This window comes from Chelon labrosus (genome assembly GCF_963514085.1).
Source record: "Chelon labrosus genome assembly, chromosome: 3".
NCBI lineage: Eukaryota > Metazoa > Chordata > Actinopteri > Mugiliformes > Mugilidae > Chelon > Chelon labrosus.
Window position 1 is genome coordinate 31,880,415 of NC_140339.1, and position 27,038 is coordinate 31,907,452.

General features: G+C 40.8%; 1 protein-coding gene across 1 annotated transcript in view; it reads right to left on the reverse strand.

Annotated features, from left to right (window-relative positions):
* The window catches only part of adamts18 (ADAM metallopeptidase with thrombospondin type 1 motif, 18), a 69,074-nt gene that overhangs the window by 36,683 nt on the left and 5,353 nt on the right, over positions 1–27,038 (reverse strand). Inside the window, exons 3-5 of the mRNA XM_084541935.1 lie at positions 23,819–24,132; positions 1,068–1,341; positions 32–246 (exon numbers count right to left, since the gene is read on the reverse strand). Of these exons, the coding sequence (XP_084398061.1) occupies positions 32–246; positions 1,068–1,341; positions 23,819–24,132 (803 nt within the window). The remainder of the gene's footprint in view (positions 1–31; positions 247–1,067; positions 1,342–23,818; positions 24,133–27,038) is intronic.

Here is a 27,038-nt window from a genome sequence, read left to right on the forward strand (position 1 = left end):
TTCCTCCTTTCCTCGTTGTTCTCACCCTCACCATATTCATGACGGTGAGGACATAGGTGGTGACATTCTCCCTGCTGTGTTTCTCCACCATTTTCCTGTCTGCCACCACCAGGGTCTCCACATTCAGACCCCCCACCCTGTTGGTGATGATGGGAGATCTTTTTGCCCTCCCTGGCCCTTCAACCTCAGGTACAGCATACTCATCAGGCCTGATGAAACTGTCCTCTGCGAGAGGCTTGGGAGCGTCTAAGAGGAATAAAAAGTAAAGGCAATAAAGGAAGGGAGGAGAGACGAGAATTCTCTCTTTGCCGAGAGAGAGAGAGTTTGACAGTGAGGGTCACATCAATGGGGTAAAGGGACAGGCTCTGGTGTTGAAAGCACAGGAAATTCATTGTGCATGCATCTTCCTCTCACCACTACAAAAAAGATCAAATTAGCAACAGTGTTGAATAACCTCAGGTTGCTGTTGCTTAATTACAATGGTCACGATTGATAATGATACATCATGCAGTGAAATAATATTTAATACAGACAAGATACATCATAATAAATAAACATGTACAGTGCAGTCCAAAAAAGACCACTTTTTTAAACTCAAAAAACAAAGAAAAAGTTCAGTCTATGATCTACTTCCATTTCACCAAAACAAAATTCATTTGGTCACATTTTACAAACTTCATTACATACAGTATATAATATGAATCTACATGGTTGGAAACAATAGTCCATACAGAATTTTCCATTTCCATTCCATAATGATTTAATTATTTATTTGCATTTTAAGTTTTAACACTGTATTATTATTATTATTACTGCTACTACTACTATTACTAATAATAATAATGATAATAATACTTTTGTATTTACCTTGCTAACCAAGGGCAAACACAGACATGCCACTGATGCGTGGAATACCATACAAGGATGGTGCACTGTAAAGGCTAGAAAGACTAGTCTTGTCTGATTTATGTCACACACTGCCATCATGTGAAAAACTGTATGACTGTAAGGTACGAGGACACATAAGTATCAGCTGGATATTAGGAATATATGGTTCCCTTACATACATTGCTTGTGACGTCCACAGAAGTGTTGTCTCTGCCGTTTCCAGTGATGGAAATTATGATGAAGATGATGATGGTGAATGTAAGGGTTGTCAGGTCTGGAAGAACTGGTGCCAGATGGGTTGCTGGGTCTTCTGTGGACAATGTTCTCTGCTGAGCGTTTATAGACTACATGCGGGTGATGACCATCAGGAGCAGTGTAGTTGTGCTCTTCAGCCAGATGTTGGGGGAGTGGGGCTATTAAATACTCATCCTGAGACACACGGATCAAACCAGACTGGAAAACACACAGACATTGGATAGACAATGACTAAAAATGGGATTACTCACAAAATCTAAAGATTAACAGGAGCTATTGTTTTTATTCATGATAAATATTTGAGAGCTTGTCACATGGAACTACCACTGTTTTGTAAAGAAATGGAATTTTCCATTTCCAAAGATTTTAACACAAACTAAAAGGAGATTACTCTGGATCAGGGCTATAATGTAAATAATAATTTACTCAAAGTAGACAAAATTGCAGCTCTTCTTGTTGACATAATTAATATTAGTTCCAATTCTTGAAAAAGGTTTCACAGCCTGTGTTTGTGATTTTGGCCCCTAGACACAGCATGAACCAGATCACCCTGGCTGCCACAAAAGCAGGCCATTTCAGTGTTTTGGTTTGCTGTTTTAGTTGAGTGACCTTAATTGCCCTCAGTAATGAGACATATACACAAAATAGCTGTGTAGTCAGCCAAACACACACAGAATTGATCAAAAACACATATACACACACAAACACCCACTGGTCCAGTGGCCTCTGACCTTTTCCTGTGCGTACATGTGTCACCTATCCCTCTAACAATGCATGTGCATGTGTGACAGGACCGTGCTCTCGATGAACTATTCCCTCCACACTAGTAGGTGGCAAAATAAACAGACCTAGTACAAAAGGGAAGCCATGGTGAGGCTCTTGTTGACAAAACAGTGCATGGATATATGGCGGATATATGCCATTGTCAGTCCCATCCATCCATCCATACATCCATTAGCTGGCATCATCTGACTATGAACCATCTACTCCTCCCATAAACTTTCTACATTTCAATGGGAAGTTTTACAGAAAAGCTGTCAAATGTCATTGTTTCGACTGCATGTAAGGTCCACGTGGTGCAGCTGTGTGGAGTTTTGTTCTGCTTTGTCAATCATTTAAGTAACAACATTACACTCCCTAAAAGAAAACCTTGAGCTAGATACTTCCCAACAACCTGTTCCAGAAGCATTGCACTGGGAGTACATTGTGAGAAGACTGGGGCTGCGAAGCGAGAAGCCCCAAGCTGGTGATCACAGAGCTCTAAAGTACATCTGCACTCCTGCTCAATAGATAATCATGTGAGCACAATGTGTGGCAAATGGAGAAAATTGTGAGAGGGCCCTCGGCATCTAACTTATTTAGTAGAATAACATTCCACACTCTGAGTTTTTACAGTTTGCTCATATTGCAATGACAGAGCAGAATATGGTTGAATTTTTGTCTTTTAACTTCCAGAAGATAAATTTATCAACACAGTGTAGTGTCATAAAAATGGCAGGATTGCTGACCTGCAGCCAGACCATCTACAACCTCTGTATTAGTGATAGCATACATAACAACCCTCTTCTTGTGCAACTCATTAGGATCACAATGTGTCAACTGCCTGAGGTCTTACAGCCCTTGTTTGGCCTCACTAAGTGTCTTTGAACGACCTACTGACACAACCTGAGCATGTCTGGGGAACACAGCAGAGGAGGGCACACACAAAAGAGAAACTAATGGTGCTGGCTGAGTCTTTTGTCAGTCAGAGGACTTAGGCATGGTCCCACTCGTTATCCCATGTAGACACAGCAGGGAACAGGACTACTCCCACATAGGGCACAACGATTAATTGCATTTGCGATAATATCGCGATATGATAAAACACGATTTTCTAACTGCAACTTGCGCAATTACAAGGTGGTCACATGACGCGAGCGACGCGGATGATAAGCTTCTGACCTGGACGATGTCTCTGAGCAGCGCGCGCACCCGCGACGGTCGGCTTGTTTACCTGTAATCTGCTACTGCTAGTTTTTTGCAACATGGCTGAATATTTGTCCGACTCTGAGGTTGTGGACGAACCATAGCAGTAGCAAATAACTGGTAAACAAGCCGACCGTAGCGGGTGCGCGAGCCGCTCAGAGATGACATCATCCAGGTCAGAAGAGATCATCCAGGGTCTGTAAGTCAATCTACAGACCCCGGATGATGTTAACACGTAACTCATGACTCAACAGGGAATAGCACTGGCGTATCATAACAAATTATTGGCAGAATTAACGAGTTTCGCTGCAGATAATGCGTTATTTAGAGGCTGCATTTCGATGCCCTGACCACTCTCGCTATATGGATATATGCTGATCAAATTATTTCCTGAACAAGTGCAAATGAAACAAAAGTGATATTGGTGAGTAAACGATGATATTTTATGCTAGAAATAAGGTCCAGGTTGTAAAAAACAGTAGTTTCCCTTTAAATGCACAGTGACAAAGCCACAGATGTTTCTGTAATGAGCAGTTAAATAAAAATGTCATTTATTTCAAGTCATACATCTTTTAATTTAATTCTAACAAATAGGCCCAGCCTATGGGAAAGAACATTTTACACTAAATGTCTATAATATTGCATTGGTCATATTTAAATCATTATGTTTTGTTGGGAAAAAAAGAGGATAAAATAAAAAAATAAATAAAAAAATTGCATATTAAATCGCAATCGCAATATTGGGGGAAAAAATTTGCAATTAGATTATTTTAACAAATCGTTCAGCCCTACTCCCTCACCAACCCATAGACAAATATCTTCCTTCAAAGTGCTGTTAATTGCTCTCTAACTGGGTTACAGTGCAGCTCTCCCACTGATTTAGAAAATACAGTGCTGCAAATGAGGTGAGAGTGTGTAATGGTAATATTCCTTAGTCCTCAGTAATTGATCAAGGAGCTGGAAGGGTGGAGGTGACAGAGTCGAACTATAGTGGGGTAATCACGTGCAGTATTGAGCATAATTACAATCTTCCAAACTGCCACACAGGAATGCAAAAACCTGCATTCCTTTTCTCTAGGGAGAAAATGATTGTGTTGCATAACTCCTCACAGCAGGCCATGAAGGTGTGAATGTCAGCTCATGGCTCAGTTTTGGCACAATCCAATCATCTGATGTGCAGCTTAACCATATGCCCAACTTCCCAAACAACATAACCATGACGACTATCACCAAAGACCCCTCACACGTCCTCCACTCAGCATTCCAGTGGCTCCCCTCTGGACGACGGCTCCGCTGCCCCGTCTGCAGAACTCAGAGGAGAAACGCCTCCTTCGTCCCCAAAGCCATCCTCCTCCTCAACTATACACTCTCTCTCTCTGACTCTTCTCTAGCTCACACACAACCAGGCCTGGAGTGGCTAATCGGGAGGACCAGGACAATTCCCGGTGGGCTGGTCTGACTTTCGGGCCACGAGGGCCGGTGTTCAATTATTATTTTTATTTATTTATTTATTTTGGGTCGGTGTTCAGTCATGGCACTGAGTGGGTATCACGTGTATGCTGTTACCGCTGTCGCTGGGCCGTCTCCACTTGCAGCTCTTTTTCTTTTTTTGCAGACGCAGCCTGACGTAACACGTACGTGCACACCGCACACTGTCAGTGATGTTTGGAGCCTGGCTCTAGCCCCAGAAGTGCAAGGGTGTTTGCAAAATGGAAAATAAAAAGAGCAAGGGTGGCGCAGAAAAAACGAGAATTAAAAAGAGAAAAGCACTGGAGACAGATGCAGCCAAATGTGCAACAATCAGCAGCTTTTTCAATAAAACGTGCTCGCGGTCTGAAACGACCAATGAAGACGATGAAACGGGTAAGACAAGATGTTGAACAAAATGCTACTTTACCTGCGCCATTCAAGTTAATTAATTAGCCTATCAAGTCAATGAATTGCGTGGCGTTGTAACATACAGCCTGTCTAACCTAACGTTACATAATTTGGATAATAGTATGACACGGCGCCACATAACTGGCCACAAACTTTGTTTTGTAGGCTACATGTTGTATTTGTGAAATCTAAGTTCTGATTATAATGTTATTACAGAGTGCAACCCTTTTTTTATTTTTTCAAATTTAATATTTAATTTTTTTTTAATTCTTTTTTTAATTTGTTGAAAAGGATGTTGTGTTGCAAAGAATAATGGTGGAGATGTGCACTCATGTTGAAATAAATCCACATTGTGAAGCAACCATTACTTCCACTGAATTGGAATTATTTTAGAAAACATACACGGAATTACAAGGCTTTAGAGAACAGTGCGCTATTGTAGGCTTAACATGTAAAGTTATAATTACATTATTTTAATATAATAGGTTGTGATCTAAAGTGGGCCAGTCTGAGGCATGAAACTCCAGGGCTGAAAATGAGTCCCACTCCGGCCCTGCACACAACCATAGTACAATCAACCTCCCCTTGCCCCCGACCCCCATACTCACATACCGGAGACTCTTGGTTGTTTTTATTTATCACCCATTCTACCTCAGCTATAACTTGTAAATATATAATCCCTGTAACTACTGTTTACTGTTTACATTTGCACTTTAGTCACTTTACTTATACAGTCTGTTTACATTATCCATGGACATTTTGGATAGTCATAACATTTATGGCATGGTAACTTGTATATACTTTGTATTTTGTATCTTGTCCTATTTCTGTTTTTTTGCTCCTTAAAATGTCTGTACTTGCACGTTAAGCTGCTCACTTGTGCCTTAAATTGCCCCCCGGGGACAAATAAAGTTTTCTGAATCTGAATCTGACTTGATGCAGCAATTGGAGAAGAAGAAACAGCCAACGTTTTTACAGTTTCATACGCATCTGTTACTATTACACTTTCCATTTGCAACATCTACAGTATAAATGGTTATGACTTTCAGTGTATATGACGGACTACTTTTTGCATGTATTGTCCAAATCTACCCACAGGTGTGAAAATGGACAAAGCTCCAATTCCTACACTGATTAGGTATAACATTAGGACCACCTTCCTAATATTGTGTAGGTCTCCCTTGTGCCAGCTTCTACAACAAATGAATCAGAATCAGAATCAGAATACTTTATTAATCCTTCAAGGAAATCGTTTTGTTGCTGCTGCTCCCATAAAAGTGGTAACACATACCATATGTACCTTTTCTATAATATTTTCCTAAAATATTTCATTTGAGTTTGGGTTTCTATGTGCTTACTGAATTTCCTTTTTATGTCAAACAATGCTATATTATAATGCTAACTTTGACATAAACTTCTATTCTAGCCAGCAAAGCCTGGAAAATTCATAAAGCAAACTAAACTTACAGTTGCTACATGCCATTAACTCAAAAATATAGTTGTAACTTCTTATCAGCCTGATAATACCAAGTCTACTGTATTACCAGGCTGGTGCTGCATTACAGCACCTCAGTCAGTTTACAGCAGAGGTGACAATAGCAGGTTAATTTTGATATACACCTATTAGGCATAACATTATGAACACTGATAGGTGACGTGAATAACATTGACCATCTTGCGACAGTTCAATGTTCTGCTGGGAAACATTTGGACCTGGCATTCATTGGTGTGGATGTTTCTTGGATGTGTACCACCCACCTAGACCAGAACAGACACCCCCAATCCAAAGCTATGATACTCAGCAGCCATCCCCAACAGGATGCAGCCTGACACAGACATACAAACAAAAATGTTTCAAAAATAACTCAACAAACAAGAAAAACAATATCCGCAACCTCGTGCATGGTTTATGCGCCAAATTGATGGAGTATCTACAGCAACAGCCCAGACCCTATGCAGACATGTAACTATGTGTCGCGTAGACCAAAAGAGCTGTGATTGTTCCCCTTGGTAGTACCGTATTTCCGCTTTAGTAGTTCTGGCTGCTTCTCCATTTCCACAATTTTTAAACTGATTGTTTTGGATCAATAAAGATGGAACTGAGTGGGTTCAGAGATACGAACATTATAACTCGTCTTCAGTGAAAGTTTAAGTTGCCATTGTTGAAAGTGAAGCAGGAAGTAGAAACAAAATTAACCTGACTGGCAGAAAAGACACAGTGTCGACTAGCGTCTGACTGACAAGCACACAAGTATAAATGGCTCTCACCGGCGAAGGCTATGTGTGCAGGTTACACCATTAATGTCCCGCAGAGGCATAAACCGCACTTCATAAGGCCCATGTCCATTTGTGTTTTGGAGGCACAAGGGAGACCTACACAATATCAGGCAGGTGGTCATAATGTTACGGCCCACCTGCCTAATATTGTGTTATCTGTGTATGGAAGTTGCAGCATCCACTTCAACACCTCAAAATGGCCATTAGTCTTGTCTGAGACAGACCTTGCACATACTAAAAAGGGCATAAAAGTATACACACACTTCTTTTTTTTCTCTATTCTATTCTCCTTTTAACACACAGCATCCCAAACCCATGCTGAGAAGCTGACCCCCCTCTCTTGCTGGCATTTAACAGTGGGCACACATCACTGTCAGCATCCAGACCACCAGGGAAAAGTTTGTGGCCACTCTCCTCTTGTAGCGCCAAGCTCTATGCTCCTCAGTGGCCTGGCCCAGGCCCAGTTGAACTCAAAAAGCATAAGCAAAAAGTCAAAAAGCATATTATAGTGGGGAGATGTTCCAATTTGTTGGCCTTTACGGAAAATCGACAACTGGAAATCTGCAATTTAAGTGTATTTTAACAGCCTAAGGGATTTGGAGCACTGTGACAAACATGCACACATCGCGTGTTGTCTCCATTCCCAGCCCTAGGGATGAGTAATCATATATAGTCTGTGCTCCATAAAACATCTAAAAGGATTAAAAATCTACATATGTTGAACATTCTAACAGAGCAGGTGGGTTTTGGCTAAATGCTTCCCATTTCTATATATGATTTCCGTATCACTTTTAAGAATATTATTTCAAAATCTTACACAGAGGATTTGGAGTAGCGCTAACCTAATCATCAATGATACCTAAAATGTAGGATTATTTAAAAACAAATAATCATAGAACTTAAATTAGGTTTAGGCTTAGATGCCAGCAACAGTTTTGCTAGAGATGATGGGCCCGTTCAGACCTTGCATTGAGATCCAATCTGGACAATCCATTCACAAGTGACCAGCTTTACGTACATGTGTTCAGTTTCATACTCTTTATGCAAGTAAACCCAACATCATCTGGGGCACAATAGAATATTTTAACTGCTGATGTCAATAGTAGATCTCTACCACTTCTCCAGAACTGAGAACAGCGCTGTTTTATGTGTATCATGACTTTGGCACACATTAAATTATTATTTATTGATCTCCGCCCTGACGGTAATTTCCGGTAATGAAGGTAAATAAAGACAATCCCTCAATTGGGGAAATACTTAACCACACACAGCTCCTTATACAACATGATTGCATCACTAACACAGAATCACACATGTGTACTCATATTAAATACTTTCATTTATACATTCTTCCTTAGATTTATTTATTTATTCGTTAACAGCTACAAGAACACAATATTTTAAAAGGCTTCCATGACCAAAGAACAAACATCACTAATGGTGCTTTTTCCTTTTCAGGTGATAATTTGTAATAACGGCCGTATGTTTTTTTTTGTTTTTTTTCCCGAATGAATGAGGCAAAAGCACGCCTGTTGAGTATAGACAGTCTTTAATGCAACTCAGAACGCATGTCATTGGATCACCCAGATTGTATCTTACAGTTTTTTCTGAATGCTTAAGCGCTAATCGTGATTCTTGTAGCACAATTTCTAAAACTATTAATACGTATAGCAAAACCACTCACTGAGTTTGCAAAACTAAAAGCACAAACACTGCTTTGCACTCAGTTTGCAATTTTGTAACACACACTTTGCAAAACTGTAGGCACAATTCACTGCACAACACTCTTTTTGCGGAACTTTAAACACAACTCACTGCTTACACTCAATTACCAAATTTCCAACACACTCATAGCAAAATTATACACATGTATGGCTATCATTAACACTATTTTGCCAACTGTCTGGCACACTTTCACATGTGAAAACTGTTTTAGATAATTAGTTCACTTTGCAATCAGCCTAAGCACTATAAATAAGCCACAGGTAAGCTGTCTGTGTGGAGTACAATGGAAGGAGCAAGAAGAGGGCTGAGGAGGGGAATGAGGAAGGGTAAGAAGAGCAAGAAATTGAATAACTGATGACATCAGAGCTACAATAGTGGACCATGTCATCAACCATGGGATGACCCTGAGGGAAGCTGGCCAACGGGTTCAGCCTAATTTGAGCCGCTACACTGTGGCAAGCATCATTAGGACATTTCGAAATGAGAATCGGTAAGTACTTTGTAGCACTGCCATATTCTAATGAGAAACACAACAGTACCATACATGCAGAAATACTGAAATTGTTACTTTACAGAATTGCTAGACGTCCAGATGTTGGGGGCAGAGGAAGAATGTTCACTCCAGAGCAAGAGACCCATAAAGTGAACATGGTGATTGCCAATAATGCAATAAAACTGCGCGAAATACAGCAGCGCATAACTGATAATGAAAACATCTTCCAAAATATACACAGTGTAAGCATTTCTGCACTAAGTCGTGTACTTGCGCGCCACAGAATAAGAATGAAGCAAATTTACAGAGTTCCTTTCGAGAGAAACACAGAACGTGCAAAGCAACTGCGATATGACTATGTGCAGGTAAGCTATAGTGTCATTGGTTCTGAATTTGGAAGTGCATACTGTAGTGCTGTGCATGGGCCTGATGTGTTGCATTTGTTTTGTCTTGTCCAGAGAGTGATGGAACTAGAAGCAGATGCTATTGGACATGAGCTACTTTTTGTAGACGAGGCCGGTTTTAACCTCAGTAAAACCAGGAGACGTGGCAGGAACATTATTGGACACCGTGCCATCATCAATGTCCCAGGACAACGTGGTGGTAACATAACCATGTGTGCAGCTATAAGCCAAAATGGTGTTGTTCACCATCATGCAACCATAGGCCCATACAACACTGCACACATTATTGCATTCCTGGACACCTTACATGACATGCTCACTGTTCAGAGACCAGAGCATACCCGATATGTCATCATATGGGACAATGTTAGTTTCCATAGGGCTGCTTTGGTCCGCAACTGGTTTACAGACCACCCATCCTTCATGGCACTCAACCTCCCTCTATACTCTCCATTCTTAAATCCCATCGAAGAGTTCTTCTCTGCCTGGCGCTGGAAAGTGTACGACCGTCATCCTCATCAACATGTAGCCCTTTTACAGGCAATGGAGGAGGCATGTGGAGATATTGACCAGGCATCATGTCAGGCCTGGATACGGCATTCAAGGAGATATTTTCCCCGGTGCCTTGGACTGGAGGATATCGCATGCGATGTGGACGAAATTTTGTGGCCGGACCCAGAAAGACGACATGATGCAGGCTGATTGTCTTTTTTTTCTTTTTTTTTGTGAAATCACTATTTTGTGTTTTGACTTTGTCTTGGTTTTGATGAGTGTGAATAAACACCAATACTTGAAGTTTGGATCCTTGTATGTTTACATGACACTATGACAAAAGTATGACCTCAAATTGACATCTATACACAGAGAAAGCAAAAGCCAGATGTGTTTTGTATTCATACCATCAGTGTGTAGTTGGCACATTGTGTGCTTAGTATATGATGGCTTGTGTTTACTGTTTGACACGAAAACACCATTTTTACGAAGGTGTGAAGAGTTAATCTAGCTGTGTTCGCTTTTGCAAGAGAACTACAATGTTGTGATAATTTGGTGAAAGGTTTTCTTATTTGTGTGTAGAGTTTTGCAAAAATAGCCAATAGTTACAAAAAATGTGCTTAAGCAATCAGAAAAAACTGTAATACAAAGTCTGCACAGGCCCAGTGTCACATTTTCCCAACAGGTAATTACGGTGGCCCTGAAGTGCAAATCACAACGGCAAAAGCGAAAACACAACGGCAAAAGCGAAAACACAACGGCAAAAGCGAAAACACAACGGCAAATCAGAAAACACAACGGCAAAAGCGAAAACACAACGGCAAAAGCGAAAACACAACGGCAAAAGGGAAAACACAACGGCAAATCAGAAAACACAACGGCAAAAGCGAAAACACAACGGCAAAAGCGAAAACACAACGGCAAAAGCGAAAACACAACGGCAAATCAGAAAACACAACGGCAAAAGCGAAAACACAACGGCAAAAGCGAAAACACAACGGCAAAAGCGAAAACACAACGGCAAATCAGAAAACACAACGGCAAAAGCGAAAACACAACGGCAAAAGCGAAAACACAACGGCAAATCAGAAAACACAACGGCAAATCAGAAAACACAACGGCAAATCAGAAAACACAACATGCATTTCGTCTACAACTTAATGCATACCAGCTGAACATGAGCTCATATCACACATACTATACACCATACCATCTTCTCCTACATAGCATATTTTCTTAGGCCTCCCAAACTATCACTCCCAACTTCAAGTCTGCTGGTCCTGACACTAATATAAACACTTAACCATCTGGCCATCCGCCAGAATCCTACAAGAATGTTTTTCTTTTAGAAGTCAATATACCTCACTACCCTTTCCGTTTTGGTTAATGTCGTTGTGTTTTCTCTTTTGCCGTTGTGTTTTCTGATTTGCCGTTGTGTTTTCGCTTTTGCCGTTGTGTTTTCGCTTTTGCCGTTGTGTTTTCTGATTTGCCGTTGTGTTTTCGCTTTTGCCGTTGTGTTTTCTGATTTGCCGTTGTGTTTTCTGATTTGCCGTTGTGTTTTCGCTTTTGCCGTTGTGTTTTCTGATTTGCCGTTGTGTTTTCGCTTTTGCCGTTGTGTTTTCGCTTTTGCCGTTGTGTTTTCTGATTTGCCGTTGTGTTTTCGCTTTTGCCGTTGTGTTTTCTGATTTGCCGTTGTGTTTTCTGATTTGCCGTTGTGTTTTCGCTTTTGCCGTTGTGTTTTCGCTTTTGCCGTTGTGTTTTCTGATTTGCCGTTGTGTTTTCGCTTTTGCCGTTGTGTTTTCTGATTTGCCGTTGTGTTTTCTGATTTGCCGTTGTGTTTTCGCTTTTGCCGTTGTGTTTTCTGATTTGCCGTTGTGTTTTCGCTTTTGCCGTTGTGTTTTCGCTTTTGCCGTTGTGTTTTCTGATTTGCCGTTGTGTTTTCGCTTTTGCCGTTGTGTTTTCTGATTTGCCGTTGTGTTTTCTGATTTGCCGTTGTGTTTTCGCTTTTGCCGTTGTGTTTTCGCTTTTGCCGTTGTGTTTTCTGATTTGCCGTTGTGTTTTCTGATTTGCCGTTGTGTTTTCTGATTTGCCGTTGTGTTTTCGCTTTTGCCGTTGTGTTTTCGCTTTTGCCGTTGTGTTTTCGCTTTTGCCGTTGTGATTTGCACTTCAGGGCCACCGTAGGTAATGGACGTCAGCCTTTCATATATTCACATCATGATGTGTTCTGCAACCACACAATACATCCAGCATTAATAACAAACAGAGGAGACACCTTTTTTCACACCACAAGGAGCCAAACACCTGGTCTAGACAGAGTTCATAGGTTGATCATGCCTCTTTCAAGAGTCACTGGTGGTTGCCACAACACACAACACAGCACACCGTATATGTGTAAACACACAATGTGACCAATGAACTAGCACCAGCTGAAAAAAATGCCACAATGTCACAGAGAGAGAGAGAGAGAGAGAGAGACCAAAATTTCAGTTTTATTAACTGATGAGTGGTTTGTCAAATCTGTACAGATGCCAATCAATTCAAGCTATGTAAAGAGTTCATTTTTAACAAGCAGACATTCAATACCATTTTAAGATTTTTTGGTAAATGTTTAGACCAGTGTTTTTTAAGCTTTTTTAAGCCAAAGTACATTTTTTTCATTGAAAAACATCACAAGGCACAACACCAACCGAAAATGTTAAAAAAAATAACAAAAATAGTCCGCATTCTTGTGTTGAAGTGAAGGGTGTTTCGTTTGGAGATGGCGTTGAAGCTTACTTGGGACCATAGCACTGTTGGATAACTTTTCACCACACACCAAGCACAACGGAGTTGATGTCGTTGCATCCCCGGTGAAAGTAAATCCAACCCTCCATGTCTGACCATGCAATCTCGTTATATGATACTTGTATAATATAATGACAAATAAAGGCTCTTTATCTTTATCTCTTTAAATGAAATATAGCTTTTGCTGTATTGCCTCGCGCAAGAGACTTTGCTCGAGGTCACCGTCTTTGCTTTCTTTTGACATCCACTCATACTCGGGCCTTCATCTGGGTCCGAATTTGGTCCAGGGCACCTGTCACATCCACGCATCACTAATTCTCTTGTCTCAAAGTACAAGGTAATTAGCTACCTGCTGCCACCTATAGGTACACAGATATATATACACAGACACATGACAATGGCATATTATTTGCAGATAATAATTAATTTGTTTTCAAAAAATGTTTTCAGACCAATTAGGTGAAATTCGATAATTTCCGACGGCACACCTGATGATCTCTCACGGTTGAAAAACACTGGTTTAGACAGACGTGGCATGATGTGTCAACTTTGGATCTAGAAAGCTCTATTGTTACCTAGAAAACAGCAATGTTATTATTCAAAAAGTAAAAAAAAAAACGAATTTGTCAGTTACAACTGCAGTGTAAAATAAAACTATTTTCTCAGAACTGTAGGGACTTGGATCACCTGGTTGTATTTTCAAAAATGCCTATTTGTCTGTCTACTGTGTATAGTCAATGATACATTTATTATCTGCAAAAAGTTTCTGGTTAGATTCTGAGGATTCTTGCGGGGACCAGCACCAGCTTCAATGTGCACGACCTAGATCTCACCCAGTCACCCCAGAGAGAACACTATCATGGGAAAGGAAAAGGAGGACAGGGGGGCTGTAAATCATTTCTGTTCACGAGTGGTAAGAAGCTCTGAACTTGCACTACATAGTAAAAACCTGCCAGAGTTCAGGCTGACACCGACCAACCCCCAACACCAGGCAGAGAGAATTGGGGTCAACCAGCAAAGTGACCTCAAATGAAAAAGTCTCAAAAGAAGAAAGAGAAACTACCCCCACCCCCATCCACTTCTCTTACAAATCAAATAGCATTACATCTGAAATGACATCCTTTCATCTATCATGCCAAAGAGACAGACAACTTCATTAAGAAACATGGTGATTCTCTCATTAAATATGGTGCCTCCTAGGAACTTAGAGACAGTGATTAAAACCGGCAAATAACACCATGTTCAATTACTGAGGATATACAGTAATCCCATATTGCTTGTCATCCATTCAGACTGCTTTGCTCTTAATACAGTCTCCCCCCGCTCACTCCTCATTAAAACAGCTGATCCCACTTCCATCTGTTTAAAAAGGGGCTGCCTCTGCTTTGGCCCTATAGTTTTAAGCAGGGTAAGATCCAAACCCCTATTTCAGACACTTTTTTCCCTCTTTTCTTCTCTTTCTTCATCTCTGTTGAATGGAGACAAAGAAATTGTGAATGAGGAAGCCTTCTTTTTATCTCCCCTTCTCTTTCTCTCGCTCAATTTCTTCTCCGAAGCCCTTTGACATTAAAACAGTCAATTTCTCCAACTCTCTAGGGAGACCACCAGGCCTCTGTGAGAGCTTCAACACCAACACTTCCTTTCTCTTTCTAGCGCTGCTCTCCCAGCCAAGCTCAGCTCGCCATCTTTGCCATTCTCCCTCTTGTGTTTTTCTCATCTTCTTGTCTTTTTTTCTGATGTCCTCCTCTCAAGCACTGTCTTTAATCCCAACTTAATTGCTTACTTTCATCTGTAGGTGCGCAGAGCTGTCTTGGATGGCTTTCCTCATTTCTATGTTCAAATATTCTTGGCAGAAGACTAGATGAAAACCATGAGTTAACTGCTTTCATTGTTCTAAGTCTCACAGCAGTCTAATGCACACAGAATGTTTCTCCAGAGCAAATGTTGCTTGTCTATTTGAGATATAAAAAGCAAGAGTCCGAATGACCACCATCCAACCATCGATTGCCCTGGGGTGCCCCTTGGGATAAGAAGAAAAAAAAAAAAAACATTGGCAAATACTCAGGAGGAGTACCGGACCATTCAAATGCAATCACAATCCAATCACTTTGTGTCCTTGCATCTTTTTTAAGAGAGGGTCAGTGGTGTTTTATTGTGAGTGGGACAAAGGGACACATGATGACTGAAAGACAAGTGGAAACATTTTGAGACAATGTTAGTCTAATTTCTGTGTAACTATGAGCTATGGTTATCTTGTGTATGCACGCTTAGCCATATTCTGACAGGTTGTAAGGTTAGTCTTTCCCAAGGACATTACACCTGGCGTCACAACCAGGTTCTGAAATGTTTAGCAGCTGCAATTGAGGAAAATCGAGTGAATGTAAATTCCATGGCTGCTAACAGAGAGAATAGACGCATTAAGTTTGTACGGGAGGGAGAAAAGGCTAGACTAGCAGACATCAGGCATAACACGGGACAGCTAAGAGTAGAAGAAGCCTGGGAGATGAGGGCGGATTTAAATGGACAGCTGGTTATTCCAACCGAGGTAGCTAGCACCCGGCTACGGCCAGATCTGCTGTTGTGGTCTGAGCCAGCGAAAGTAGTCTATTTCATAGAACTGACTGTCCCGTGGGAAAATAGAGTTGAGGAGGCTAACGAACGTAAGAGAGCCAAGTATGCAGAGTTAGCAGCAGACGCAGAGCAGAATGGCTGGAGAGCTTTTGTCCGCCCGGTAGAAGTGGGATGCCGTGGATTTGTAGCAAAATCTGCGATTGCCCTTCTGAGCGAGCTGGGCATACGGGGAAAAAGCCAAAGAACTGCGGTTTGTAACATGTCTCGGGCAGCACAGAGAGCGAGTGAGTGGCTCTGGACACGTAGGAAGCATGTTAGCTGGGGAGCCAGCTAAAGGTAAGGGTGGCTGCGTGACTTTAGTGTGTTTTCAAATCATTATAGATGTGGTCGATTGGTTCGTGTTTCAGCCCGCATCAACGGGGCGAATCACGGTAGATTTGTTTGTTTGTTTCGTGTTTCAGCCCGCATTAACACGGCGAATCACGGTAGATTTGTTTGTTTGTTTCGTGGTTCAGTCCGCATCAACGGGGCGAACCACGGTAGATTTGTTTGTGTCGTGATTCATAAAAGACTAGGCTAATTATTGAAATATTAGTTATTGTCTAATATTAATGGTGAGGAAAATGGGGTTTTGCAGTGGCAGCGTGGAGGGGGGTGACTCCAGGACGCTGGAATTCACTGTTAAGCCTTCTTGAGGTGTCGTGGGCCGAACTTAACGAAACATCGGTGAAGGGAGGTGCCCACTTGAAAACCCCAATGACATGCTGCATACTGCTGTTGTTTAGGCCAGGTTCCTGATGTCTTCATGTTGCTTGGTAGCTATGGTTAGCTGCTAAGCGGGCCATACAAGCCAGCAGCGTTAGGTTAGCTCATATTTCACAAGGTTCGAATTATCCTCTGCTGCTCTGTGGGCCTACAAGCCAGCAGCATTTATTTAGTTTATTTAGATTGTAGGCTAAGCTAGCCAGCAGTATTTGGTTAGCTTATATTTCACAAGGTTTGAGTTAGCGTCTGCTGCTGAGCGGGCCATACAAGCCAGCAGCATTTACTTAGTTCATTTAGATTGTAGGTTAAGCGTCATATCACATGACTGTAGGTTTGTTAGAGTTTCTCAGTTGGACAGGGCCTCTAAATGTGTTTTGCCTGAGATTTTGGCACAAAGGATTGTAACATCTAATCCTGTGTATTAATGAATCTTATGTTGCATTTCCAAATGATTAACTAGTTAAACAATGAAACATCCATTCAAATTGGAATTTCTACATTTCTGTTTATGGTTAAACAAACACGATGATAGTATGTACGTATGTTGCTTTGTAGAAGTCGGTAAGGTTTTTCATTTTGGAAGATAAGCTGCTTCAAGTCTTTAAGGGTCCTATGTGTAGGGTTTCTTTGTGTTGTGAGGTTGACTAACTGACTACCCCTCTCTCTCCCTACTCTTTCTAAGCATGTACGAGACCAAATGGTGGTTTGCACTTCAACGTAAAAATTGAAAAGGCCCTCTAGAGCAGTGGATCGCAGGGGGTGCGCACAACTTTGTCTGCTCTGAGGTTGTGAGATTACCAAAATTAAATTTGTGCACATTAAATTTATAAAATTAAAAATAAAATAAAAAACACACCCAACTGGATAATCAAAACTACACCGATCAACAAGCGGTCGAGCGATCTTCAATGTACGTTCTGCAATGAACGAGCACACACGTATTTTCAAGTCACAAACAGGATCGGTCATTGTCGCCGGTGCGTCAGCTGTGGATGTTGCTCTCGGCAAACGACTTGTGTGTTGAATGCGCGAATAGCTGTTTTGTGACCAGGGTCTCCTTCGTAACACCGTAGAACTTTTTTTTGCCGCTAGTAGCATAAATTAGCTTCTTCGAGCACAACACACAAAAACAAGCACCTGGCTCTCTTAATTTCTGCCACCCTTGCCGTCTCTGCCCCTTTCTTCTATCCACGCCCAGCGCCATCTATTTTTAAGTCATTTATCAGTTCGGACGTCTTCCCCTGGCTTCATGAATTTATTCTCCATCTTTCGACTACTGCGTTGTGTCTGCTGCATTCAAGACTACTCGGAAGTAACCGATAAGTCAGCGTTCAAGCTACAGGTTAACTCGGAGCAGAAAAAATAAGTTTGGGATATTGTCACTATTTGCTGAACACAAAACATATGCAGCAGCAATTTATGCTTATTTTGGAAAAAGACGATATGCATGTAATTTCCGACCTGTTATTTCCGAGTTTGACGCTGTTCAATTAATTTTTCACAACTCAGAGCTCGTTTTATCCCCAAGTCATGAACGCAGTATCAACTGCAGCTGGCTCTCAATTAAGATTTTCCAGGACCCGCCCCCACCCTACTTATGATTGGCTAGTAATATTAGTTTAGTTAGGAGCGAAAGCTGGTTTCCTCTCATTCCATTGGTCAGCGAACTCAACTGACTCGAACCTGACAATAACCCAAATCAACAAGTTTTTATTTTTTTTTGTTTTTTTTTCATCGCAGTCAAGCGCCTCACGCCAGAGATCCGGCACGGTGCCGGAATACTTTAAGCCCTGGATTTATCTTAACAATGAATCATTATCTTTCTGTTGTAATGAGGTAGGCCTATTCTTTTCTCTGGTAGGCCTATTCTGGTCAGAAATTAAACTGTGTGTGTGTGTGTGTGTGTAGGTGTGTGTGTGTGTGTTTATGTGTGATACACCTGATGACACAAAAAGAAGAAATTTATCTATATACATTGTAAAACAAGGAGAATGAGAGCAAAAACCTACAACTGTTGTTTATTTTTGCAAATAAAAGTTTGTAATTAATCACTTTATTCTTTTAGTGCGTGTATGCGGGTAGGGGTTTGGGGGGCCTGGCTTGTCTTGGACACAGGCAAGGGGGGCTTCAAGGAAAAAAAGGTTGGGAACCACTGCTCTCGAGAGTAGGGATGGGCGATGGATTAAAAAATTTATCCTGATAATTTCTGGTATTTATCACGGTAACGATAGAAATGACAATAAATAAACACCGATTCAGCATAATCTGCATCGGCAAGTTTTAGCTGAGTTGTTTTTTTACCGGACTCTTTGGACGAAGTCGACGCTGCTTCTGCATCCTTGCGCATTTTCTGGCTTTCTTCATATTCTGGTTTGTGCTTGTGTTTAAGATGGTGGAACAAATTAGTGGTGTTACTGTCCTTTTTATGCACTATTTGTTTGCAAACCTTGCATGTTGTAATTTGCTGCTCCACATCAGACTTTTTAACCCCTTCATGCCTAGTGTCGCGAATTCGCGACGCACTGTTTCTGTTCAGACTGCAGCCGAAATAACGCATGTAATACTCCAATGTCGGTTTGTGCACATTCAAAAAATTCCTAGGAACCTTTTGCAAGCACTAGTTTCTTGTAAGACCGGCCGGAGTGGTAAGCAAAAATACAAATATTTAATTTCTTTATATAATTGAAAAATCAATTCAGGTGTTAAGGGGTTAAAACCAAACCAGTTCCAGATAATGGAGGTGGAGCCTCGTTTAGGAATGAGCTCCTCGCTGCCCGGCGTATCTGCTCCGCCTTCCACCATTGTCAATTTGTCAGTATTCCACACGTGTTGGGCTGCGAGTGTGTTGCACACATATATACGTCATCAATGGGAATTTATCGTTTTTATCGCGGGAAGACATATTCTTACTGTGGGGAATGTTTTTAACAATATATCGTAAACGATGAAATATCGCACATCCCTACAAGAGAGTCAGTGATTGGTTTGTCCGTTTTGAGCTAGTGTAAAACCATGGAGGCCCAAAGAGGACTCACTCCCTTTGTAGATATGTTGTAAGAACACACAACAATTCATTGTTACAGATGATTATACACTCACAAAAATGTAATTAAAATCCTACACACTAGTCCTTGTCACATTTGTGACCTTTGTAACCTATGTCAAACACCGATCAGGCATAAGATTATGACCACCTACTTAATATTGTGTAGGTCTCCCTTTTGAGTGTTGGGACCTGAACCTGGTGGTGAGCTATGGAAGCTCACCATGCATAACAAAGTTAACCACATATTTTCTCTTTGTCTTGGAAACAAAGAGAAGCACTGGAAACCTCAAGTCCCAGAATCCTCCAGGTGTGAAAACTGACCCAGCAGTTCACTGGCTGACAGTGGCATGTGACCTCTGAGGTCATCAGGTCATATAAAATGCGCTGTTTGGCCTGTATTCTCCCTCCTATACTTGTACCCTCTTCTCCTCCACTCCACACCTCCACGTGGAGACCCCCAGCTGCTCGGCTGCAGCTGGGTGCCAGGTAGTCTGCTAACAAAGAGCAACAACTCCAGGCCTGTTCTCCTTACAGCAGCGAAGCGAGATCCTGCTTGAGGAATCTGCACCAGCTCTTTTAGCCAACAAACAGAAGGTTTGCAGGCTAAACCCCCAAACAACAGGAGCCACACGGCTAGTTAGCATCGAGCTGCTAACAAGCCACTTCAAAGGACTCAACGAGCGGCCAGTTTCCCTCTAACGTCTGCCATCAGGAATACACAGCAAGGACTTCAACTTTTCCCAGCTCGGCCCTTCCATCAGGAACCGCCAGCTAAAGGAGCAACACACCAGAAATTGACTTTCCACCAAATCTGGTAGTATGACCTGGGCCTAGTCAAGCTAAGCTAAGCATAGAACTAGAAACTGTGATTCGATATGATATTTGTTTTACTGAGTTGTTGTGATCATAAGGTTATAGTATAGTAATTTGATGTTAGTTTAGATTATGCAACACACAGACTCTTGCATGCTAACTAACCACCCTTCCTCTAACCTGGCACCTCATAAAACCCTTATCACATTCCACATATTTACTAGCCAGCACATGGCACATGAGTGTCCCTACTCAACAGCCATCTTGTTTCCTTTGTGTTCAAGGCCTCAAGGCCCCAGCGGCCATCTTGACACACCCACAACCAGCGGCTATCTTGACACACCCACAACCAGCGGCCATTTTGACACACACACACCTGTATAAAGTACACTGAAGTTAGATTGTATGTTTACTTTTATTCTTGTTAATAAATGTCTTTTAAACATACCTGTCTGTTTAATATTGCACAAGAGTGAATATTGCCAACCTCTACATTGTCAAGAACTCCAAATTCCTTCAACTTTAACTAGTTGTTAACGTGGTAATTTTGGTTATAGTTATTAAGTTAATAATTAATCAGAAATCCAAATTGACAATTTAGTAAATTTTATGAGATTGATTTGATTAACTGGCTATATTTTCCCTTCCTAGAAGGGTGGTGCCCCGAGGTGATCTAGTAATTCAGATCCAATTATTTAATAATAAATAATTATTTTTGATAATTATTAATTATTCATGATAGCCAAACCCCAATATTGAGTGCCTTAGTACCCAGGCCCAACATGAGTCAATTCAATTGTGCCTTCAGTTCTGACTCATCAGAGAATGGACATGGGCCTTCTGAGGGTGTCCAGTGGTGTCTGGCAACAGAATGTTGTTAGTGGGGGCCTTTGGGTCCTAATATATAGCCTGCGTATCATTGAGCATTTTAAGCTCAATAAATTCAGATAATACTTGACCGGAATTTCAAACATTTGTCCGGTAAATTGAAAACCTGCCGGTCACGCTGTCCGGTGCTAATTTTTTCTAGCGGAAACATTGAACTAGATCCAGCATCCGCAGATATGTGCTTGCAAAAGGAACCAACTGTTTTAGAGCACACAGTGAGATCTCTGGGTACTCATCTCTTGCTCCAAACCAGAATTCCTCCACTGGCACTCAGAATGTAATCGCTGATGCACTTTGTCGCTTGTGCAGTCACGTCATCGCAGCCGTCAATCAAGATGCGCCAGCTCGGATATTTTATATGCTGCATTTTATTTGAACTCAATTTATATTCATGAAAAGTGAAAGAATACAACTGTTTAAGATTGGATGTGGTGTTTTTAATTATAATTTTAAAAAGAATAATAATTAGTTGAAAAAAAATTTTTATCAGTATTTTTTTTTTATCAATTACTAGACATAAGGGGAGGGGCCTCTATGGATTAGACTTGAAATTGGAGGAATTTGGAGGCCAGGTCAACACCTTGTGCTGTTTATCTTTATTTAGTTATTCCTAAACCGAAGTAATAAGTAAAGGTATAAGCACTGCCAGTGATAGGTGACTGCCATCACAGGTCACTGCTCCACTCTTGCTTCACCTCCCATGCATGATATGCTGTAGTGTTTGTCCTTCTTTATTTGCAGTTAACAGTCATATACAATTCAGTACATCTAAAAAGTGGGGCTGAACGATTTGGGAAAATAATCTAATTGGGATCTTTTCCCCCAATATTGCGATTGCGATTTAATATGCGATTTTTTATTTATTTTTTATTTTATCCTCTTTTTTTCCCAACAAAACATGATGAATGATTTAAATATGAACAACACAATATTAGATACATTCAGTGTAAAATGTTCTTTCCCATAGGCTGGGCCTATTTGTTAGAATTAAATTAAAAGATGTAAGACTTGAAATAAATGACATTTTTATTTAACTGCTCATAACAGAAACATCTGTGGCTTTGCCACTGTGCATTTAAAGGGAAACTACTGCTTTTTACAACCTGGACCTTATTTCTAGCATAAAATATCATCGTTTACTCACCAATATCACTTTTGTTTCATTTGCACTTGTTCAGGAGATAATTAGATCCGCGAATATCCATATAGCGGGAGTGGTCAGGGCATCGAAACGCAGCCTCTAAATAACGCATTATCTGCAGCGAAACTCGTTCATTCCGCCAATACTTTGTTATGATACGCTAGTGCTCTTCCCCGTTGAGTCCGGAGTAGATTGTAGATTGACCTACAGACCCCGGATGATGTCTTCTGACCTCTGAGCGGCGCGTGCTCCCGCTACGGTTGGCTTGCAAAAAACTAGCAGTAGCAAATTACAGGTAAACAAGCCAACCGTCGCGGGTGCGCGAGCCGCTCAGAGACATCATCCAGGTCAGAAGCTTATCATCCGCGTCGCTCGCGTCACGTGACCACCTTGTAGTTGCGCAAGTTGCGGTTAGAAAATCGCGTTTTATCATATCGCGATATTATCGCAAATGCAATTAATCGTTCAGCCCTACTAAAAAGCTTCCCTTTTTTAACCTGAGAAAACAGATGTCCCCCTAACTCCTTGGAAAAATAAAATGTTTGCTCAAACTAAACTAAAAGAACAACAATGTGACAAAATCTCTAAATGAATGTAAGTTCTATAGACACATCTACAGGGCTACAGCTATGGCTAAATCTGTCCTGATTCCAGTTGTCACTATCTGAAAGGAAGCAACAGTGTTGACTTAGTTCTTCTACTATTCCACAAAAGGGATTAACATGGAAAATATGATGTTGAAACCTTTCCACAAGGCAATACAACTTATTCTCCATTCAGTCACAGTTAGTACTGTGAACAGATGAACTACTGGGTCCCTGAATTGGTGACCAAGTCATTTCCTGACTTTAGCTTTGCTGGCTCTGCAATTAACTGAATTATGGTCTATCTTTGTGTGCTGTAATGTCAGCAGTATAACGTTTCTCTCCTTTTCTATTCTCCTTTTTTTATTCTTTCCTCTTATTTCCACTCCTCCCACTGCTAAGAGAAGTGCCAGACAAAGCACCAGATACTGATGCTTACACTCATGGGTAATGATGTCATGCTCCAGTCACCTATAATATTACCAAAGCCTGAGTTGTGGGAACAATGCATAAAAACTGTAAGGTCATTACAGGACAGGAGGATTTTAGAACATAAAGGCGCAGAGTTCAAGGCATGGGTGAAATATAAAATCTGCTGTGTGACAGCTTCACATTTCCAAAATCTCCACTAAACATTTCAGAAACAGAGAAAACAGTATTCCTGTTAGGGTTTTGAGTCAATGGTTTGGAAATGTTTCATCAACCCAAGGGTTGGTACTTTTTCTCAAACCACGTAGAAACCATTTAATCCACTTTAGGAGATAACTGTGTAATCATTTTGGGTAAAATATGAAATGAGTACAGAGTGTTTTACAAAAGCTCTTCCAAAACTTACTGGCAGACACTTACCAGTCCAGAGCATGTCGATATGGCTGCTGAGGAGGCCGACAGGTTACGGATAAATCCCTGATACAGGCAGTTGTGTAACAATGGGTCACCCATTACCGTAGCAATGCCATCTGAGCTGACAATCTGCACTGTGAATCCCGGACCGAGCACTGAAGATGGATGCAGGTCTAGGTGAATATCCTGCCCAAAGGCAGAGAGCCGGTAGTGCAGGAAAGGCGACAGGGACCTCTTGCTCCGATGGTTTGGCCTGCCCACATTGTGGGTCAGGTATGCTCCCTCAGAGTCTACCTCCACCGGGATTACAAACTCATAATCTGAGGAGAAGAGGGGTGGAAAAGTCACATCAGAAAGTTCCAGTGTTTAGTACTTTGTTGTGCAAAAATACTTCCTGACATAATCTATCATCTCCTTCTGCTTTTGTTAGTTATTTCCAACATTTTCCAGAATGTATTTGCTCAAGTCAGGGTTAGATCATTTACATTTAACTCTTGTCGAGACACAGTATATGAGCAACACAAATAGACTTTCATTGTTTGTTCTCTTTTGTTAACTGAAAGGCATTTCTGTATCTTCTGCACTTTAAGCATTTCCACTGTGTAGCTCTGGGAGAATTGCTATGCTCCCAACTCCCGTTTCTACGGTGGCCGAGAGAGCTCAATGCATCGCAACTTCAGAAAACACATGCAAATAGACTTACAACACCAGCAAATACAAAAACGCGCTGCAAGTACAGAAATGCGCTGCAAATTCACACAGCGGAAATGTTTCCAGAGGACCCTAAAAAGCGATGGACCTCGTTTGCTCAAACCCCGATCCTCCAAGGAGTTAATGACTAGGTACTTCTCGGCAGTGTTTGAGGTTTTGGTCCATTTTGATTATTTTAAATACAAATAATACCTGGCTGCTTTGCTGCAACTCCCACCAGAACATCTCAGAAATGTGTCCTTCACTTTATTTGGTAAGTGAATTTCGAGGATTATTTATATGTTAAGTGTCTGTGCCCAACATAGCTAGCCTGTTAGCAGAAGTCAATCAGATAATTAGCCGGCTAATGAATTAGCCTTCCGGTGTGTTAGCGGGAGGCTAGCGGGAGGCTAGCGGGAGCTTGTCACAGTCAACAAATAGGCACTGAAGTTAAAACATAATATTGAAGTTTTAGAATTTAGAGGGATGATATTTTTAAATAAAGCGCATCTGTGTGAAGTTGGAAAATATTATTCCACCACGTAAAGTAGGAAACGTTTCTTGTTGATGTTACTTTTTCCATACGATCAATGTTACAACAACGTTAATAACAAACTTGGTTTTGTTTGATATAAAGTGTTGAGCGGTGTTCTGTTACAATAAAATATTAATATAGTAATATAATATGTTGACTTTTCCTTAAATAAATGATGCCCTGTTGCACAGTGGTAAGAGTTATATTAAGTATAACTATTTACATGTCTGTTTGTGAAACGTGATCCAGTTTTTCTAAATGTAAGATGGCTATTCAAACTATTGTTTGTGCCCAACATAGCTAGCCTGTTAGCCTATTCAAACTATTGTCTGAATGACAGTAATAATTTTTGTTATTAATAATTAAATTATTACAATTAATGATCAATTATTATGATTTGCTTGTACTTTCAGTTGACAGTGATATTTCAATGTAAAATGTAACATTTACCGTCAACACAAAAGACCTGAGGAGTCTAAATACGAAGAGAATTTATTGAAATGTGACCTACAACTTCTGACTGTAACAGAACTTAAATACGAGACATTAAACACAAAGTTTGTACAAACAAGGTTTGTACAAGTCTCAGTGGGCTTAAGGGTGGGGTTATAGGAATGAGGAGGAGCAGAGGTGGAAGTGGGTGCATGTCCTGTAAGATAAAATCATCTTGTAACAAACAATACACCCTTCATTCATATCCAAAATACAGTGTCAACGTAGCTAACAGCAGTTTAATTCCCCTGCAGATTTAGATTCAAAATCATAAATATGCGCTCTATTTGCTCTCGTATCTTTAATAGAAGCAGTTATGTCAATAATTAGCTTACGGTAGGAACTATATATAATAATAATAATACAGCAACCATCGAATGTAACAAAGCTTATTAAGAACCACTTAATAAAAGTATAATCAAGTGATCCAAATAAACTACTCTGCTCAACTAAAGATCTAAATTTAGTTTCACTATTTTGTTTAACTAACGTATTTTTAGATAGTAATAAATGTTTTGCTGTTGTGGAGAACTAGCCTACGCTCTGCAACAGTTTAAACTGAACACAAGTTACGACAATACCATTTTTTTAAAACATTAAACGGATTTGTGTAGCATAATTACAAATTATCATATAGGGTGTGGTATAGTTTAGGTTAACTTCAAGTAACGTGAGGTGGTACTACTAGCATCATAGTAGGAGCAAGTAGCGAGGACACCGCGTTAGCCAGCTGCCAGCACGATGGGTTTGTTTTGAGCAATCCATGGCTTTGAGCAAACAAGGTCCATCGATTTTTACAGTCCTCAGGAAACATTTCCGTTGTGTGAGCTTTTGAGTTTGCTGCGCGTTTTTGTACTTGCAGCGCGTTTTTGTGTTTGCTGGTGTTGTGAGTTTTTTGTGTTTGGAATGCGTTTTGTGTTTGCTGGTGTTGTGAGTCTATTTGCACGTGTTTTCTTAAGTTGCAGTGTGTTGAGCTCTCTCGGCCACTGTACGTTTCCCTCACTAAATCAATGTATGTAAATCATCTTCACAGTTTCTGTAGGACAAAGCAATGAAAGGGAATCCTTATTGAGCTCTGCACTCAACGGGCATGCTATAACAGGACCTGCAACAGTGATGACAATAGGGCTGGGCGTTATGGCTGAAAAATGTATCACGGTATAAGTGTTTCATATCAGTCGATATCGATAATTATTGATTCGTTTTTTTTAACCTATTCTACCCAGACTTCTCAACTGTGCTGAGCGGGAGCATGTCCTTCGCTAAATGATATGCCACTGCATCCGTTATTTCTTTATATCACTTTGATGTTTTGTCGTATGGCACTGCTGCCGTGTACTTCTTGATCAGAGGTTGCCCTGGACTTTTTCGTCGTCTGTCATTTTGACTGACAGGGTCATAAAAATCCTGTCATAACCCATTTTTACTTTTCAGGTTTACTTTTCATGTTATCGGTGTTTTTTTTAAATGATAGCAATGACATATTCAATAGCATTTAATTTTCATTCA